Raw genomic sequence first — 16,508 nt, 5'->3', positions numbered from 1 at the left:
GCTCTGCCTTTCTTAAATCAGTCCTTTCATTTTTTTAAATACTTTAATACTCGTTCCTGTCTTTTGTTCTTCTTTTCTCTTTCTTTTAAATATTTTCACTTTCATTCTGTCCTACTTTCCTCCCATCTTTTCCTTTTCTTCTTCCTTTCTGTAAGTTTTCCTTCTTTTGTGTTGTACTTTCCTTCATTTCTTCCATCACTCTTTTCCTTCTATCATTGCTTTCCTCTTCATGTCTTTTTTTATTTTTTACAGTACTTTGGTTCTGCTTTTCTGTCCATACTTCCCTCTTGTCCATTTCCTTCCTTTCTGCCTTCATTAAATCACTCCGTTAAATATTTTATTGCTTCCTTTTCCCTTTCTTTCCTCCCATCTTTTCCTTTTCTCCTTCCTGTCAAAGTTTTCCTTCTTTTGTGTTCTACTTCCTGTCTTTCGTCCTTGCATCACTTTTTTCCTTCTTTCATGCATCTATCCTCGCTTTCCTTTTTGTGTTTTTTCATTTTTCCTCACAGTATTTTTTTATTTTTTATTTTGTTTATTTTACTTTTTCAGTCCATACTTCCTTTTTTGCTTTCCTTAAATCCCCCCTTTCAATTTTTCTTTTAATACTTTACTCTTTCAAGTCATTTGTCCTTCTTTTCCCTTTCTTTCAAGTATTTTCCCTTTCTTTGTCCAACTTTCTTCTCATCTTTTCCTTTTCTCCTTCCTTCCTGTCAAAGTTTTCCTTCTTTTGTGTTCTACTTCCTGTCTTTAATTCTTGCATCACTCTTTTTCCTTCCAAATACTTTATTCCTTCTTTCATCCATCTATCCTTGCTTTCCTCTTCATGCCCTTTTTCATTTTTCCCCAAAGTTTATTCATTTGATCTGTTTTACCTTTTCTGTCCATACTTCCTCCTTGTCCATTTTTCTTACATGTTGTCCTACTTTCCTTCTGTCCTTTCTTACATTTCTTCAAATTCTTTATTATTTCATGTCTTTTGTCCTTCTTCTTTACCCCCCCCCTTCCTTTCTATTCAACAGTCTTTTCATCTTTTCTTTGTCGAATCACTCATTCCTTTTCCTTTAAGTACTTAATTCTTTCTAAATGTCTTAGCCTTCAGATTTTTCTTCTAGCATCAATTCTTTTGTTCCTTTCCTATACTTCATTAATTCATGTTCTTCACCCCTTTATTTATTTTTTCACTTCCCTTTTGTCTTTTCTCCTTCCTTCCAGTCAGTTTCCCAACTTTTGTGTTCTACTTCCTGTCTTTCTTTCTTGCATCACTCTTTTTCTTTTTCCTTCCAATAGTTTACTCTTCGTTCACATCTTTTCTTTTCTCTTTCTTCTTGTCTTTTATTCATACTTCCTTGATGCAGCTTTTCCTAATTTTTTCTTTCGTTCTTTATGTTTTTCCTGTTCATTCTACTGATTTTATTCGTTTAGCCCTTTTCCTTTTATTCCTGTCATATCACGGTTCTTCTTGTTTCATCTCCCTACCTTCCTTCCTTCCTTCCTTCGTCCTTTTGCTTGTTTCTCTGTTCTTACCTCTCTTTTCATTCCGATACTTCCTACCTGCGTTTTCATGCATTCTTTATATCTATCTTCCTTTTTTCCTTCCAAGTTTTATTGCTTTTCCAATAATTTTTTCTTCCTTTATTTCAGTGGTTTCCTTTATTTAGCTTTACTTTATTTTCTTCATCTAACTCCTTTCTTTTTCTTTCTTTCTTTCTTATACTTCTTATGAGCATTTTTCATATTTATGCCGTTTTTCTCTTATTACAGTGGTTTCCTTTATTTTGTTGTACTTCATTTTTTTCATCTAACTCTTTTCTTTCTTTCTTTCTTTCTTTCTTTCTTTCTTTCTTTCTTTCTTTCTTTCTTTCTTTCTTTCTTTCTTTCTTTCTTTCTTTCTTTCTACAGTTTTATTTAAACGTTTTTCATAATTATTACGCAATACATACATTGATTTTTTTCCTGTGGCTTAGTCCCTTATTTATCAGGGGTCACTACAGCAGAATAAACCGCTATTCCAGACGCCCTTACAGCTGCAACCCTGTACTGGGAAACACCCCCCCACACACACTATGGCCAATTTAATTTACCCAATTCACCTATACCGCATGTCTTTGGACTGTGGGGAAACTTTTTACTTAAATTTTTCCTTTTTTAATTCATAAGCTCAACTATCTCACCTGTCAGTCTTGCGTTAACCTGGTTGTGTTTTCTCCAGAGCCACAGCACTGCCTCATCAACAGTCTTGACCTGGTTCAGAGACTCCTGTGCCATCTCCTCAAAATGCTTCCCACACTCTTGGCATCCAAAGAAGGTCCCAATGTAGCGACGCATGGTCTGAAGCACTGCCAAGGGATCGTCCTCAAAACCTGAATGAAAGAAGCGGGGGTGGTGGGGAGGGGGGTTACATTATTGCCCTGATGAAGACACATAAATTCATAAAAAAAAGCTTATAAATAGAAATCTCTGCTTGCTACTGTTATATCTAGGATCTAGGGCTGAGCAATATATTGTCGGAGCATCGATATCGAAATGTGTGTATCCGCAATAGTCACACTGCAGGATTATATGATTTATTCATTCATTAATTTTCCTTCTGCTTAGTCCTTTATTTATCAGGTGTTGCCACAGTGTAATGAACCACCAACTATTCCAGCATATGTTTTATGCAGCAGATGCTCTTTCAGCTGCAAGCCATCACTGGGAAACATTCACACACACACACTCATACACTACTGCCAATTTAGTTTACCAAATCACCTATACTGCATGTCTTTGGACTGTGGGAGTAACAGAGGAAACCCACGCCAACACGTGGAGAACATCCACAAACTCCACACAGAAATGCAAACTGGCCCAGCTGCGACTCGAACCAGCGACCTTCTTGCTGTGAGACAATCGTGCTACCCACTACGCCACGCATAAGACAAAACAAAGTATCGCAATGTCAAATATTTCCAATATCATGCAGCCTTAGTTACATACATACTTATCAGTCCAAAAAGTATTTGATTTTTAGAAATTTTGCAGCCTACACTGACTTCTTTTTAGTGGCTTTTCTTAAAATTTGTGGCAATATTTGCTGCATTTCTCATGCTGTTTTTTTCTGTAAAAAATAATAACAGACATCAACCTATAAAACAAATTTTGACCTTAAGAGCGATTAGGATCTGTAATTTATATAAAGGAACACTTGAGAGAAAATGAATATTTACATATTGATTATATTATATAACACCCCCTATATATTATATTTACACCCTATACATCCTAATAATATCAAATTTGCTATATGAAAGACTCTAAATGAACAAAAATTAACAACATTTTGTTGAGAAATCTCTTCTACATCTGTATTTTTCATTATGAATATGTTATGCGGTTATATTTCCTTGTATACGTCCACCCTGTTAGCAACACATCTGACCATGAATACAGTTTTTAATCCCTATTTTAATATTTATTTCTAGTTGTTTATTTGGTTGATCTTATTTTTGTAACATTTTTTACTAATACTATTAATAATGTTATATTAATAATAGTGTTAATTCCTGTTTTTGTTTTTTGACCATGTGATTTTTTGTTTTTTAACTGTGTATTTGACGTGATGTATATATACACAGTGTCTCAAAAAAAAAAAACAAGCAATAATATACATTACAAAAATACGACTGCTTATCGTACAACAGGGATACGAATGACTACATTTTGTACAGGATTAACAGCTCAATCTCTGCATTAGAATAATCCTTTTATTTACTTTCCATGACTTGATGGCGTAATGGTGACGTATTTATTTTTAGCTGCGTAAGGCTTAGATAAAAATGGTGTTTTCGAATGAAGATAAGAGTTTGATCAAAGGTTTACGAGAACTGAAAGGCTGCAGTGCTTCACGTTCTCTTTATGAATTTCGGACTAAAAACTGGACAAACGGTGGATTGCATTACTTGTTGGTGAAAATCGATCGCACTGGATCAGTATGTCGTGTGGCTGGGAGTCGTTGTCCATGCACTGCCCGTACTGTAGAAAATATCACCACTGTCGAATACGGTACTAAGAAGACACACCATGCACCCATCGCACTGTCCAACGGATTGCAAGGGGGTCTAGCAATTAAAGACTCTAATATGTATACATTGCTGTATTTCTGTGGGTGCTCATTTAGTTTGCAAGTAATAAAATGGAAGCATTCTGTCAATATTTGGGTTATCATTGTTTAACAAGGTAATGTGGTGAAATAAATGAGGTGAGGTGAAAAACTTATACATATCACATAATTTCATGTAATTGCCTTCTAATTACAAAATATAATTAAAGTTGGAGGTATTTTGAGTGTACCCAATAGCTTTTTATGGTCCAAATTGATCCGCTAAGTAAATCTGATTTGTTTTCGTTGTTGATTTTTTTTTCTCCATATTTTCTCTATTAATCAAACGGGCCCTTAAAAGCCTGATAATGTCACATGATGTGTCCACAGCTGCCTAAAACATGTGCCAAATCATTGCAAAAACTATTCATACATTTTTTTTTTAATATAGTGTTAAATTCTGTAATCCCAAAATGATCCTTGAGGAACTGACTTGTATAACAGCATGATTATGCTTATATGCATCTCATTTTAATGGACTAATCTACAAAACGCAGCTGAAGAGATCTCCAACATGCTTCAGGTTCATGGAGAGGAAGGGATTTCCCTGCTCATACCAGTGTTGGCCAGAGCATCAGGCCGGTTGGCAGCTTGCACTGTCAGAACGTGAAACAGAGTCCAGAGGGAGCATGGATATCCTCTTAGTGCCACACTGCTACCCTGGCATCCAACCCACTGCACTTGTTCACTCAGGTACAGCCCCGAGATCTGAGAATAAAACGAACAGCACTTTAAAACCTCCAACATGCTGATTTATGCTTCTGAATTGTATTGTCATGATTAGTAGTCATTCAGTAGTCTGAAAAAGTACCACTTAAACTTAAATTTTAACACCAAAAGTAGTACCATGGCAAGAGTAGTGTAATGTTTAATGTCAGTGCTTTATCATATACTATGAAATATATATTACTGTCCATATGCAACCTAGCAGTCAAGTGACGGCTATAGGTTTTTGGATTTCTGGTAACATCAATCGATTTTTGGTATTATCAATTGGTATTATCAATTGATTTTGGTAATATCGACTGACTTATTTTGGTATTATCAATTGATGTTGGTAATATCGACTAACTTATTAACAATCAATTTTTGGTATTATCAATCGATTTTGGTATTATCGACTGACTTATTAACAATCAATTTTTGGTATTATCAATTCATTCAGGTATTATCGATCGACTTATCAATTGATTTTTGGTATTATCGATCGATTTTGGTATTATCGACTGACTTATCAATTGATTTTGGTATTATTGACTGACTTATCAATTGATTTCTGTATTATCGATCGATTTTGGTATTATCGACTGACTTATCAATTGATTTTTGGCATTATCGATCGATTTTGGTATTATCGACTGACTTATCGATTGGATTTTGGCATTTTTGATTGATTTTGGTGTTATCGACTGACTTACCAACCGATTTTTGGTATTATCGATCGATTCTGTTATTATCGATCGATCTTGGTATTATCGACTCATTATCAATTGATTTTTGGTATTATGAATAGATTTTTGGTATTATTGATAAATTTTTAGGTATTATCGACTGACTTATCAATTGAATTTTTGGTATTATTAATTGATTTTTATATTATCGACTGACTAACTATCCATCCATCCATGCATCCACCCATCCATCCATCCATACCTGGTTTATGAAACCAGGAATGAAATTATGAGATTTAATGGTTTAACTTAAAAGTAATGTTAATTATTATATGAATTATCATATTAAGCTGTTAATTTTTTTAATCAAATTAATTACATGACACAGACATTAATCTTTGCCTTAATCAGATATTGAATTTGGACAATAAATTACCTCCAAATGAAAATTTAAAGCCATGCAGTATTTGTGTTAAATGAGCAAACAATAAGATAGAAGATAGATTAAGTTTTGCTATTCAGTTCACTTCCAAAACTTTACAGTGTGTACTTTGTAGAATGATAAATAAAACTTTATGAAAGATTGGTTATATACAAAAAGTGATCGAACAGTGTTGCCTCTATAATCAATGAAGTAAATATCACTTTAGTAAAAATGCTGTGTTTTTGTACTTTTTTGGGCCCAAACAGCTGAAGATTGTAAAATAAAGAAGCATTTTTTTAGACAAGATAAAAATATTGTCTTGTTTTGAGAAAAATATGTAAAAAAAAGAGCTTTTCCTTAAAAACAAACAAAAGAATCTGCCAATATGGTAAGTAAAATAATCTTATTTCAAAGAGAAAGCTAGATTATTTTGCTTACCCCATTGGTAGATTACTCTGCTTATTTTAAAACTTTCTTTTTTACATTTTATTTCTGAAAACAAGACAATATTGTTTGCTCGTCTAAAAATGGTTCTAGATTCAAGAATTTTTAGATATTTGGCAAGAAAAAAGGCAAAAATATTATATATAAGAAAAGCTTTTTTTGCAGTGCAACTGCAAACCCTTATTATAATACACACACACACAGACACACACACACACACACACACACACACAAATCTTTAATAAACAGTATATCCTTCCTTTATATTGTTTTTATACCTTGCTGATTATAAGGAAACGTTGAGCTCAAGCTTTGAAATGATCTCTGTGTGAGCCGTTCTTCATACATCAGTGAACAATGGGGCTTAAGTGCAACTAAAACGCTCAACAAACATGGCCATAATTGGCTAAAATGTTTAACAGGGAAAAAAAAAACATTGTACACAGAAACCTTTGATGCTCTTCACAGAGTGCTCACACAAAAACCCACCAGACTAATGCTACAGGAAGGCATGTACTGTTACATTTTTTAATTGTGAAAGTGTTGACTTGCTATCAAGGTACTAGGTATTTTAAATAGAGGTGTGTTGTATTTATCATGTACTGTATGATCTGAAAATGAAAATGTCAATCTTACCCTCATCTTGTTGTTAACTAGATCCAGGATAGCATCATAGGGAATCTTCTCCAAAGGTAAACTGACTAGCCATTCCAGTAACGTCTCCAGGAGTTTCACCACAGACTGGTGGCCTGGAAACAGCTGAAATCAAAAATAAGATACAACACTGTATATGATTTCAATGTGAGAAGACACCTTCAGTGCAAAGAAATGCTGCGTTTGTGTTAAAACACTACCTTGGCAACAACAGTTACAAAGTCCTTGAAGGTTTTAAGCTCTTCTCCTTCTAAGGTCTTGTGGGTGGCTAGCTCAACCCTCAGGAGATAATGTAAGCCAGACTCCAGATCTGCCATGTATACCTTAGACCTGAAGAAACATTCATTTTTGAGTCAACTCGTCTTTGTTAAAGGAATAGTTTGACAGAAAATAAAATAAAAAGTTGTACCATTTCCTTGGTGTAAACACGTTTTTTCTTTCTTACAGACAAACATAACCTGAATAATATTAAATAATAGCCTGGCTCTACCAAACTTTGTGGTGGCTGTGATTTTTTAATGCCCCAAAAAGCTCATTCATTTAAAGTAATCCATACGACTCCAATGTGTTGTAACCTATGAACATGTTTAGCAGTTGCTGGAAGCCATTGATAATAGCTTATGTAGTTTCAAATTTGGATATTCATTCATTCATTAAAATTCTACTGCTTTTTCGTGGCAGGGTCGCGGGGCAGCAGTCTTAGGAGAGAACCCCAGACTTCCCTCTCCCCAGACACTTCCTCCAGCTCCTCCAGGGGGATCCCGAAGCGTTCCCAGGCCAGCTGAGAGACAGTCCCTCCAGCGTGTTCTGGGTCTTCCCTGAGGCTTCCTCCGGTGGGACATGCCTGGAACACCTCCCTAGGCAGGCGTCCAGGAGGCATCCGAAACAGATGCCAGAGCCATCTCAGCTGACTTCTCTCGATGTGGATGAGCAGCGGCTCTACTCCGAGCTCCTCCTGGGTGACAGTGCTCCTCACCCTATCCATAAGGGTGCGCCCTACCACCCTGTGAAGGAAACTCATTTCAGCTGCTTGTATCAGAGATCTTGTCCTTTCGGTCATGAGCCAAAGCTCAAGAGAATAGGTGAGGATAGGAACGTAGATTGACTGGTAAATCGAGAGCTTTGCCCTTCGGCTCAGCTCCTTCTTTACCACAATGAGCTGGTACATAGACCTCATTACTGTTGCCGCTGCACCGATCCACCTGTCAATCTCACGTTCCATCCTTCCCTCACTCATGAACAAAAACCCCAAGAAACTTGAACCTCCACCTGGGGTAAGGACTTTCCTCCAACCTGGAGATAGCAAACCAACTTTTTCCGGTAGAGCACCATGGCCTCAGACTTGGAGGTGCTGATTCTCATCCGAGCCGCGTCACACTTGGCAGCAAACAGAGCGCCTAACAGAGCGCCTCTGACCCCACACTCCCAGAGCACCCTCCACAGATTGCCACAAGGGACATGGTCGAATGCCTTCTCCAAGTCCACAAAACACATGTGGACTTGTTGGGCATACTCCTATGAATCCTCGAGCATTATTGGTGAGGGTATAGAGCTGGTCCAGTGTACCACGGCCTGAACAAAAAAAAAACAACAACAACAACAAAAAAAAAAAAAAAAACGCACTGTTCCGCCTGGATCTTGAATATTTAAATATATTTGGATATTTTCCTTACAAAAACCAATCACTTTGCTTCAGAGGGCATTCATTAACCCACTGGAGTTGTATGGATTACTTTTATGAAGGATGCTCCTTTTTTGGAGCATTAAAAACTTCAGCACTATTTACAGCTGTTGTAAAATTAGGTAAAGTCAGGATATTATTTAAAATAACTGTAATTGTGTATAAATAAATCTATATATACACATATCATATACATACATATCGGTATAGTGCATTTCCTACACACTTCTAGTTTCAGATTTGCTCCAAATAAACTTGATACTTGATGTATTAATGTGGTTTGTTTACATTCTTTTTATTCATTCATTTATTCATTCATTCATTAATTCGTTTATTTATTAATTTGTTTATTGATTCATTCATTTACTTATTCAATAATTCATTCATTAACTTATTCATTCATTAATTTGCTTATTCATTCATTCATTCATTCATTCATTTAATAATTTAATTAATTCATTAATTCGTTTGTTCATTCATTCTTACATTCTTTTAATAATTTGCTTATTCATTCATTCATTCATTCATTCACTTATTCATTAATTCAATATTAACTTACTAATTAATTTATTTATTCATCAGTTTATTCATTCATTAGCTTGTTCATTCATTCATTCTTTCATTCATTTGTTCGTTCATTCAGTCGCTTGTTCATTCATTCATTCATTCAATCACTTAGTCATTCATTCATTCGCTTACTGATTCATTTATTATTTCATTTAAGTTATTCATTTAATATTTTGTTAAATCATTTATTAATTAGCTTATATTAATTCATTCTTTCAGTTGTTTATTATTTCATTTGTTAGTTCTTTCATTTGTTTATTCACTTATTCATTCATTCATTGATTCGGTAACTCACTCATTTTTTTAACTAATAAATTTATAGGATTTAATGTGTGTGAAGGAACAAAATGTTTGTAAATGTTTTCTTTTAAGGCTACCAGTAGACTCTTTTTCTGAATTACATTATAAACTGAGACTTAAATCACCATAGCAACTTACCTGTTGTTGTTTTGTTATTTTAACATAGCATTTTTGACCCAGTTTGACATGACATGCTTATTTTCCAAAAAATATTATGCAATTTGGTGTTCGAGGAACCTTTTAGATTTAGTTGTACATTTAGTCATTTTAGCAGATGCATTTGTCCAAAGCGACTTACAATTGAGAAGGCATAATATAATATTTATATTATAATTGTTTAAAAAACAGCCTTGCTGCTTAATATTTTTGCAGAAACTGTGAAAAAAACTTTCTGGATTCTTTGACGAATAGAAAGTTTGAAGAAACAGAATTTGCTGTCACTTTTTAACAACTAAATGCATCCTTGCTAAATGATTAGAATAAATATTAATTATAATTTAACTTTTGAGCAATAGCATATAAACAAATAAAACTTACTTTTTAAACTCTTTCCACTCCGCCTGGGCTCCCTGTCCATTATTCCCTGGCTGAGGACGCTGCAGGGACGAGGTGGACTGTTTCCTGTGTACTCCAGGGAGGAGTTTTAGGAAGGAGGAGAAGAAAAAACGAAGCTTCTTCTGCCTGTGAACAACAAAATAAAAAACCCATAAAATAAACAATTAATCTATTTAATAGTTTGACCAAAATGAATTCAGCAGAGGCCATTTAACGTACACATTCATAACAGTGTGTGTGCCGTTGGGCTGGAAAAGGTACGCCGAGGGAACTGAACTAATCCCCAGCTTGTCCATTAGAAGTTGGTCTGAGCTCAGAGCTCTCTTCACCACCAAACCCTCATATGGCATTAGGTCCAAAATTACCTAGTTAAAAAGAGCACAAAACACTTAATCAGAGCATTATAATTTAAGCTGGAACACTAATTATCCCCAAAGGGATCACTTAGATCATCATCTACTCACCCACTCGTCATTTGAAACCTTTGTTATTTTCTTTTTGCAAGGAGTTCAGTTTTTACTGGATTGTCTAAACCAGCGACTATCAACTTTTTTTGCACTCCAAGGCCCCTTTAGGCCATGACAACATTTGAAAGCTGTTCTATCAGGCACTATTTAAGTATCCCTGTTACTTCTGTTGTACAACATTATTTAATACATGAACTAAACATATGATATAGGAACTAAACGGAGTTAGGCTGACAAAAGAAAAAAAGACTATTCTAAAAAATCTATTCTAGAGCATTAGTTGCACACAGTCAATGTTTTATTTGAATTTTCTTGCGAACACCAAGCTGAGAACAGCAGGTCTTTCTCTTGAAGGAACAATCCACCTTTTTTTGAAAAGGGCTCATTTTACAAGTCTCCTTGAATTAAACCGTTGACTTGAATTATTTTTTAATCCATTCAGCCGATTTCTTGGTCAATTTCAGCTTGGTTTAGCATAATGTATTGAATCCAATTATTCCATTAGCATTATGTTATATAAAAAAAAAAAAAAAAAAAAAAAAATGTTTTGGTCTCATTTTACACGTCTCCTAGAGTTAAAAAGTTGACTTAAACCATTTTTTAATCCATTCAGTCGTTTTCTTGGTCACTTTGCTTAACTTAGCATAATATATTGAATCCAATTAGACCATTAGCATTACGTAAAAAAAAGAAGAGTTTTGGGCTCATTTTAAAAGTCTCCTAGAGTTAAACTGTTGACTTGAACTATTTTTGAATCCATTCAGTTGATTTTTGGTCAATTTTAGCTTAGCTTAGCATAATGTATTGAATCCAATCAGACCATTAGTATTACATAAAAAAAAAAAAAAAAAGTTTGGGGCTGATTTTACAAGTCTCCTAGAGTTAAAAAGTTGACTTAAACCATTTTTAAATCTATTCAGTTGATTTCTTGGTCACTTTTTATGTGCGCTTATAAACTTTTTAATATATTAAATCCAATTAGACCATTAGCATTACGTAAAAAAACTAAAATAAAAATAAAAAACAATTATGTTGATCGTTTTCCCATTTAAACTTAAGTCTGTAGTTACATTATGTAATAAAACTGAGGCGTAATGATATTAAGTGTTCCTTGTACCATAAGTATTATGCATCCTTTCTTAAATTATACAAGACTCAAAAGAGTTTATGACCTTCTTTAAAGGAAAAGTTCACCAAAACATTGCCAATTTAACCATTTAGTAACCCATAAATGGTTCCAAATGCTTACGAGTTTCCTTTTTTTGCTGTTAAAAAAAAGAAAAGAAAATGAGGAATGTTGATTATATATAACCATGGACTTCCACTGTGGAAAAATTAAGTACTTAATGAAATTATGGATGTCCATGGCTAGTTATGAACCTTCTTCAAACTATTTTTTCATCAACTATCAAAATCATTCTTAACAGTAGAAATAAACCTAAACAGGTTTGGAACAAGTGAAGAATGAAAAATTGATGACCAAATTTTTATTTTTGGGTGAACCATCTCTTTAACAACAGAAATGATGATGGTGTATCAAATGTAATTGGTGCTACTAAGTCTGTTTATTTCCTGACAATGGATAACAGGTATGTAAATCAAGACGTATATGTGGAAGCTAGTGTTGGATTAACAATATAGACCATTTCTTTTTAATGTACACAATATGGATTCCTTAACCTCAAGATCAACCTTTTCATATTTGCTAATCATGATTTGTAGTGTAGCTGGCATTTAGTAATTGCAGGCTTTGTGATTTGTTACTTTTAATACGAAACATCTCAGCCTTTACATTCAGCCATGAAATACAAACAATAAATGCTTTGATGCTCTTTATGTACTTCACTTTACGAACTTTGAATTATGTTCAGATGGTGGAACAACGTCAGTGAATCAGTAAACGATTATTTTACATGTCTTTATTTTTTTAAATGCATAGACTTTTTGCTTAAAAAAATATCACTATATGTTTCACAGTGCTTCTTGTCTGGTGTGTCTGGATCAAGCAATTTATATAATCTATTTAGTTATATGAAAAGGGCAGATTATGTGTATAGAAAGATTATAGGCATTCGATTAAAAAATATGCTGTAAAAACGCTGGGTTTCACACAATTCATCCATGTTTTCCCAACACAGACTTAATTGTTTTTACAAATTTAAGTGGGTTAACCATAAAACAATCATTTAGTCCCCAGAAATCTCAAGAATAGTACTGTTTAAGTGTTCTGTTCATAACTATAATTGATAACTGTTAGTTGTTAACTATAATATAACCATAATTGACTAATGAAGATTTAAAAAATGCATCCCTGGGTCATACATGTTACATTAAGATAATTTCTGTTTGTTTGTATACATCTGTTATTCATTATGTGTGTTCACTTGGAAATTGTTTAGTGAAGTGCTTTACAATTTGGCAAGCCTTTGGTTCATTACAATATAATGAAATGTACTGGCAGAGTGAAAGGTAAAATTAACCTTGTGAGAAACAAAGAAATAAAATTTCTACTCTGTTCTCACACAAAGCTATTGTACAGCTTTGTTTTACTTGTTTCAGCAGTTCAATACATCTTTCTCCTTTTAAAATAGTTGCTGAGACTGTTTCAATTTATTTTTCAAGCTAGTTTTGTGACCCTGGACCACAAAACCAGACACAAGTGTTGTTTTTTTTACCTGAAAAGGTTTAAATATGCTTAAAATAGCATTCAAAATAAATTTAAAGGTGCAGTATGTCACCCAGTGGTTGAACTAGATATTGCACTCCTGTTTCAAAACACACGCAAGTGCAGGTTGCCAGATTGACGACCCTAACAGGAGTGTGCCTGACTATGGAGCCTAAAGGCTGATTTAAGACTGTTTTAAATAGAGGCAGTGGCATGGGATAGAAGACCAACACCTGAAATATATATTTTAGAAACAGCCTATTTTTTGCAGCTGAACAACAGGATACACTGACAATGATCACCTCAGGTGCACCTCAAGCGCTTTATTCAGTGTTAAATGCTAATAATGTGGGTTTGAATGACATTTTACGTGACATTTATTGCCATTCTACTGAAAGCAGCAGCAGATAGTTCACTTCAGATCTTGAAAATAAACTTTAGAACTGTGACTCAGTACAAGCCAACAAATATCAGTCATTCAGCATGTACATTTAATACTATTAAAGAGGTTTAATATGTATTAATTAGATTATAAACCTTACCATTTCACTTGATTGCAGTAAGTGCACTATTCTGTGCTTCTGAATGGCTGTATTTAAATTTCTGTCGCATTTCATCTGGTGCAAACAGCCAAATTGCTCATCACTGAGTATCTCTTCATGTAACATGTTGTTAGGACATGGGGTTACAATGAAATCTGCTCACCTAATGTTTACATACGTAATATTTATATTTATTTGCTAATTAAAAGCCACCTCATGTCGAACTCTGTATTTGAATCTCTTAATTTGGAGGATGTTACTGTCCACTGGAGGTCACATTTTCAGTCACGGATGCATACTTTAAGAGCCTTCCTTTCCACCAAGGTAACCCGGGGTGTTGAAATATAATTGGCTAAACTGGAATTGGACGGGATAAAAGAACCAAAACAAAGACAGCCATTCCGGTATGGAACACATGTTCAAAGCAGAATACCTGACTTCAGCATTGTTTTTGAAATAAACAAAAATGTTCATTTAAAATGTTTCCTAAATATCTGCAAACATATTGCGTTGTTTTTATGCTTTAGAAGAGTCAAAAACTTACATACAGCATCTTTAAATAATGTTATGCATATGATTTGTCAGGATAAGAAAATATATAGCAACTTTACAACTGTTTAAAATCTGGAATCTGAGGGTTTAAAAATATATTCATATAAATACTGAGAAATATAAAGGTATCTAAATGTAGTGATTATCAAGTGATAAGAAATGTAGTTTTGATATTTTTAATGTAGGAAATTTACTAAATGCCTTCATGGAACATGGTCTTTACTTTGTATTGATTTTTGTTATAAAAATAAAATTGTCCAGCATCACATTTGTACAAGGATATATATATATATATATATATATATATATATATATATATATATATATTTTTTTTTTTTTTAGAACTACAAACATCAGTGCCACACTGTCAACCAGAAAACCTAACAAAACTGTACACTCCCGGTCAAAAGTTTGGGGTCAGTAGGATTTTTAAATGCTTTAAAATTTGCTTATTGTGCTCACCAAGACTGCATTTACTTCATCAAAGATTCAGTGCAAATTGTAAAATTGGGAAATGTTAATGCACTATAAAATAACTTTAGTTTATAATTTAATTTAATAATTTATTCCAGTGATTTTAAAGATGAATTTTCAGCTTCATTACTCCAGTCTTCAGAGTCACATGATCCTTCAGAAATCGCTCTAATATTAATTATTATTATTATTATTATTAATGGTAATAGTAATAAAATCAATAATGACTGGAGTAACAATTTCATTTGAAACTGCATACAATAAAGCAGTTATTTAAAATGAATCAATAAAAAAACATTCTTTACATTTAATAAATGCCACCTTGATGAACAGAATCATTTTCTTAAAAAAAAAAACATGAAAACTGACCCTAAACTTTTGACCGGTAGTGTATATCACAAAACTCAGAAAGTACAGAAGTACATTCATCACCTAGTGCAGAAATACATCACCTAGTGCCTAGCTCGCGCTCTGTAGTTTGTCTTTAATTAATTTTTTTTTACATGCATTTGCATTATTTTTCCTCTCTGTCTCTAGCTGAATCATTCCAGTTAACCTTGAATGGGCACATTACGATTCAAACATTTAATACCAATAAAGCAAAATGGCATACGCATCTGAATTAAGGCATGTCTCATCATCTAAGTCGTGATTGCCTACAAAAACAATTTGCCCTCCAGTGCCGCAATGTCATGCTTACATCACTGAGAAATGCAGAGTTAGAGTATATATATATGATTTTTGTGCATGCTGCTAATAAAAAAAAATGCACATCATCTAATATTACAGCTAACTTTAAAGTTAATAACAATCAGGTCAGTTTGGAAAGACAAATGGATGAGTAAATGATGATCATATCCTGTCCTCAAAGCGGAAAACCATTTTATATACCTCTCTCCCTATGTAGGAGTTTCCGTCCTCAACTATAACTGCAGTGTAATGCTCTGTTTTCTTCCCCATTAAGGACAGGACGTCCTCAGACCTGCAACAGATGACAAATTCAACATTTATGAATAGGAAACAAAGACACATTCCACTTGTTCCTAGAAATGAAGTGCTAAACACACAGTCCCTTTGAACCTGGAGGTTTGTAAACACTCCACTTCTTTTAAAAATAGGCTCATTTTACAAGCACCAAGAGTTAAACAGTTGAGTTTGAACATTTTTTTAAATCTATTGAGGTGATCTCTGGGTCTGGCGGAAAAACTTTTAGCTTAGCTTAGCTTAGCTTAGATCATTGAATTGGATTAGACCATTAGCATTTCAATTAAAAAATGGTCAAGGAGTTTTGAGAATTTTACCATTTTAATTTTGACTAAATAGAACAATTTAAGAGTTCGCACTTAGCTGATGATTGATTTTAAAGCGTGTTTGGCGTGCTGTCCCGGGAGAAAGCCCTGAACTTGTAAGAGCCTCGAGCCCATGGCTCCCTCCAGTTTGCATGGTGAGAGGGGAGTTTGAGCTCAGGTAGGTCTCAAGAACTCCCCTGCTTGTAAAGGTAAATGGCAGATTAAGGATTGCTATGGAGATGTACTACTGGTTAAGAGTTCATCTATGGTGCTGATTTGTTTTGGTCAAATACCTATGTCGCATGTCTTTGGACTGTGGGAAAAAAACGGAAAGGGAAAACCCACACGAGCACAGGGAGAACATA

At 34.0% G+C, this 16,508-nt stretch overlaps 1 protein-coding gene across 1 annotated transcript in view; it reads right to left on the bottom strand.

The window, feature by feature from the left end:
• The window catches only part of qsox2 (quiescin Q6 sulfhydryl oxidase 2), a 41,147-nt gene that overhangs the window by 4,814 nt on the left and 19,825 nt on the right, over window positions 1-16,508 (bottom strand). The window contains exons 5-11 of the mRNA XM_056458695.1: window positions 15,746-15,836; window positions 10,374-10,519; window positions 10,137-10,280; window positions 7,252-7,381; window positions 7,034-7,156; window positions 4,696-4,846; window positions 2,172-2,360 (exon numbers count right to left, since the gene is read on the bottom strand). Coding sequence (XP_056314670.1) covers window positions 2,172-2,360; window positions 4,696-4,846; window positions 7,034-7,156; window positions 7,252-7,381; window positions 10,137-10,280; window positions 10,374-10,519; window positions 15,746-15,836 — 974 coding nt within the window. The remainder of the gene's footprint in view (window positions 1-2,171; window positions 2,361-4,695; window positions 4,847-7,033; window positions 7,157-7,251; window positions 7,382-10,136; window positions 10,281-10,373; window positions 10,520-15,745; window positions 15,837-16,508) is intronic.

Source organism: Danio aesculapii, chromosome 5 (genome assembly GCF_903798145.1).
Source record: "Danio aesculapii chromosome 5, fDanAes4.1, whole genome shotgun sequence".
Lineage (NCBI taxonomy): Eukaryota > Metazoa > Chordata > Actinopteri > Cypriniformes > Danionidae > Danio > Danio aesculapii.
The sequence above is the reverse complement of the archived record's forward strand: the minus strand, read 5'-3'. Positions and strand labels throughout refer to the sequence as shown.